Source organism: Cebus imitator, unplaced genomic scaffold (genome assembly GCF_001604975.1).
Source record: "Cebus imitator isolate Cc_AM_T3 unplaced genomic scaffold, Cebus_imitator-1.0 Scaffold77, whole genome shotgun sequence".
NCBI classification, from domain to species: Eukaryota; Metazoa; Chordata; class Mammalia; order Primates; family Cebidae; genus Cebus; species Cebus imitator.
The window spans coordinates 6,235,432-6,239,389 of NW_016107392.1; the positions used below are offsets into that span (position 1 = coordinate 6,235,432).

General features: G+C 39.8%; 1 protein-coding gene across 13 annotated transcripts in view; it reads right to left on the reverse strand.

Annotated features, from left to right (window-relative positions):
- The window catches only part of NRF1 (nuclear respiratory factor 1), a 144,591-nt gene that overhangs the window by 85,948 nt on the left and 54,685 nt on the right, over positions 1-3,958 (reverse strand). For all 13 annotated transcript variants that reach the window (XM_017532572.2, XM_017532580.2, XM_037740000.1 and 10 more), the window contains one exon: positions 1,073-1,187. In XM_017532572.2, coding sequence (XP_017388061.1) covers positions 1,073-1,187 — 115 coding nt within the window. The remainder of the gene's footprint in view (positions 1-1,072; positions 1,188-3,958) is intronic.

Here is a 3,958-nt window from a genome sequence, read left to right on the forward strand (position 1 = left end):
AGTCAGCATGGCGTGGTGGCTCACACCTATAATCCCAGCACTTTGGGAGGCCGAGGTGGGCAGATCATGAGGTCAGGAGATTAAGACCATCCTGGCTAATACGGTGAAACACTGTGTCTACTAAAAACACAAAAAATTAGCCAGGCGTGGTGTCATATGCCTGTAGTCCCAGCTACTTGGGAGGCTGAGGCAGGAGAATCACTTGAACCTGGGGGACAAAGGTTGCAGTGAGCCAAGATAGCACCACTGCACTCCAGCCTGGGTGACAGAGTGAGACTCCATCTCAAAACAAAATAAAACAAAACAAAACAAAAAACCGCAGCATTCTGGGGCTGAGGCAGAAGGATTGCTTGAGGTCAGGAGTTTCAGACCAGCATGGACAACATAGCAAGACCACATCTATCAAAAAAAAAAAAAAAGATCTCCTGGCGCATCTCTTCTCCACTATTCTGAACATCCTCTCATATCTCCCTGGCTGTTCCTCACACATAACCACCACATTCACACCTCAGGGCCTTTGCTCTTGGTCCTCACCCTATCTGAAATGTTCTTCCCCTCAGCATCAGCATGGGTGCTCTTTCGGCATCTTCAAGTCTCTGTTCAAAGGCTGCCTTATCAAAAAGCATTTCCCAGACCACCCCATAGAAGAGAAAAACGACTCTGTCCCCCTACCTCCTGACCTTTCTTATTTCCTTACACCACTTAATTTTTTTCCCATTGCACTTATCATCACCTGAAATATTGCATGTTTATTTTTTCTTTCCCCCTCTAGCAGAATACAAGCCTTTAAGGCAATTTGTTTTGCTCATTCTTCTATGCCCAATGTCTAGGACAATGCCTGGCACGCAGCAGGCATACAACTCTTCTGAATGAATTCATGTGATATTATGTATCTGTTAAATCATATTTCTTGGTTTTCATGTATTTAATTTTGTAAGAATACTTTTAAGACTTATCTGTCATCAAGGAATCGAACTGAGCATCCTTGACAAACCAAATAACGTATGTTCTAAGTCCGTCATCTAAAGGAGTATTTGAGGAATAGTAACAGTATGGATAAGGGAGCCCTCACCGAAGCAAACGTGTTTGTTGCCTCTTCCGGATAGATGGATTAGACTCAAATACATGAGGCCGTTTCCGTTTCTTTCCTGTTGCCACAGCAGCAGCAGCGGCCATTCCCACAGGACCTGAAATAATAACGTACGTGTTAAGATTAGGCAGCAGCCTATAAACTGTTCAAGACAGAAACAATTAAAGGTACAAACAAGGTAGCATTGCTTTCCTAATATGTTGTCTTAACATGTTTTCCTAATACGTTGCTTTCTTCAAATGTTGTATAGAATGGTCCTGATATTATCAATATACTTCACTATTGGTCCTGATATTATCAATATACTTCTCTATTGCTTAACATGATTCATATTGTGATTTACCAATAAAACATACAATGAATCTTTTTAAAAAGCAAATGATTTATACCTCCCCACCACACACCAGTTTGAATTTTGCATAATGTTGTTTTTGTTTGGTTTTGTTTTGCCAGCATCCCATACTGTTAAGGCAATATTCTTAGAGGTGCTAGGAAAAATTGCAGCACCGAGAGGAGAAGCTTGCCAAAACTGAAAAAACGTACAGATTTCAATACATACTTCTATCCCTGTGCCCCTGTTTCCATTACTCCAAGACACTGCCAAGTTAAAGAAGTTGGAGATAATCACTCATACTTGGAACCCCACAACACCTAAAGGAGTATCTGGATGAATACCATCTTAATTGAAAAACTTTCTTGTAGATCTGGGAATTGTGCCAAAAAAGGAGATGTTCAACGCAAGGTCAAATTGATGAAGGCATTCTGGCAGAAAAGAGATAACTTTCCCACTGTGAGAAAATGTTAATAAAAGATGGCCTGGCTTGCCCTGAAACTAATGTATAATGTTTTGTTTTGCCTTTTGAAAGGGAGATGGAGGGTAGACTCTAAGGAACTATTGAAGTCTCTGATTCCTGGGACCTCAACATATCAAAGACAATCTTTTTTAAAAGACATTTTAACTTTATCCTTATTTGTGAATCCTTATTTTTTATCCTATTTAAAAGGCTTAAATAAAAACTAAATTTAATTGCTCATCTGGATGCTGGCATATATATTCTAAGTCGCTCAAATAAAATAAGCTTTCCTGTAAACCTAAATGAACTTCTCTACACGTTGTTAGTAATATAATCAGCCTGACTTAAATAAACCCCTCTAAAGAACCTCAAAGCAAATAAAAAATAAGCAACTGCTTTTTACCTTTCTTTCCATCACAAATAGCTGTTAGGAAAAAAATTTTATTGCTGCATTTCCCAACACTTTATTTTTCAAAATTGTGGTAAGAACACTTAACATGTTATTTACTCTCTTAAAATTTAAAGTGTACAACACATCATTGCTAACTAGAAGCCCAATGCTGTACGGCTATCCAGAACGTATTCACCTTGCATCACTGAAGAGCAATTCCCCATCTGTCCCTCACCCCAGACCCTGGCAAGTGCCATTCTACTCTTTCTCTATGACTATTTTAAATATCGTATATAAGTAGAATCATGCAGTATTTGTCTTTCTATGACTGGTTTGTTTCACTTATCATAATGTCCCCAAGGTTGAACCATGTTGTCACATATGACAGAATTTCCTTCTGTTTTTAAGGGTGAATAATGTTCCACTGTACATGCAGATCAAATTTGCATTAGCCAATCATCCACTGATGGGTATTTAGGCTGTTTTCACATCTTGCTATTGTGAACAATACAATGAACAAGCGAGTGCAGATATCTCTTTGCGGTCCTGATTTCAATTCTGTTGGATAAATACTAAGAAGTGAGACAGCAGGATCATAGACAGTAGTTCTATTTTTCACTTTTTGGAGGAATCTCCATGCGGTTTTCCATAGCAGCTGGACCACTGTACCTTCCCACCAACAGTATATAAGGGTTCCAGTTGGGCCACAACCTCACCGCCACTAGTTATGTTGAACGGCCATCCTAACAGGTATGAGGTGGTCTCTCACTGTTGTTTTGATTTGTATTTTCCTACTGTTGTTCCCCGTGATGTTGAGCATCTAACCTATTGGTGATTTATATGTCTTCTTAACAGAGATGTCTATTAGAGTCCCTTGCCCATTTTTAGAATTGGCTTATTTTGGTTTTTTGCTATTGAGTTGTAAATACTTCAGCAGGCATAGCATTAGCTAGAGTTCAATACTTCTTTACAATTTTTTCTTTTGAGGTAAAATTTGCATATAATATACAAATCCAAGCATACATTCAATAAATTTAAAAAAATGTATATACTCATGAAACTCAAGATCTAGCCAGGTGCAGTGGCTCATGCCTGTAATCCCAGCACTTTGGGAGGCCAAGGCAGGAGGATTACCTGAGGTGCGGAGTTTGAGACTAGCCTGGCCAACATGGAGACACCCCATCTCTACTAAAAATACAAAATTAGCTGGGCGTGGTGGTGCACACCTGTAGTCCCAACTACTCGGGAGGCTGAGGCAGAACTGCTTGAATCTGGGAGGCAGAGGTGGAGGTTGCAGTGAATGGAGATCATGCCACTGCACTCTAGCCTGGGTGACAGAGCAAGACTGCGTCTCAAAAAAAAAAAAAAGAAAGAAAAAAAGAAAAAAAAGAAACTCAAGACCTATAATAATAGCATCACTCCGGAAAGTCCTTTTATGTCCCTTTTCAGTCAATTCCCGTCCTTACTTCTCAAAGATACCTACTATTCTCATTTTTTTCACTGTACATTAGAGTTTTGCCTATTCTAGAGCTTTAGATAAATGGAATCATATGGTAAATACTCTTTCATTTAAAACTTCTTTCACAGGCCGGGCGCGGTGGCTCAAGCCTGTAATCCCAGCACTTTGGGAGGCTGAGGCGGGTGGATCACGAGGCCAAGAGATCGAGACCATCCTGGTCAACA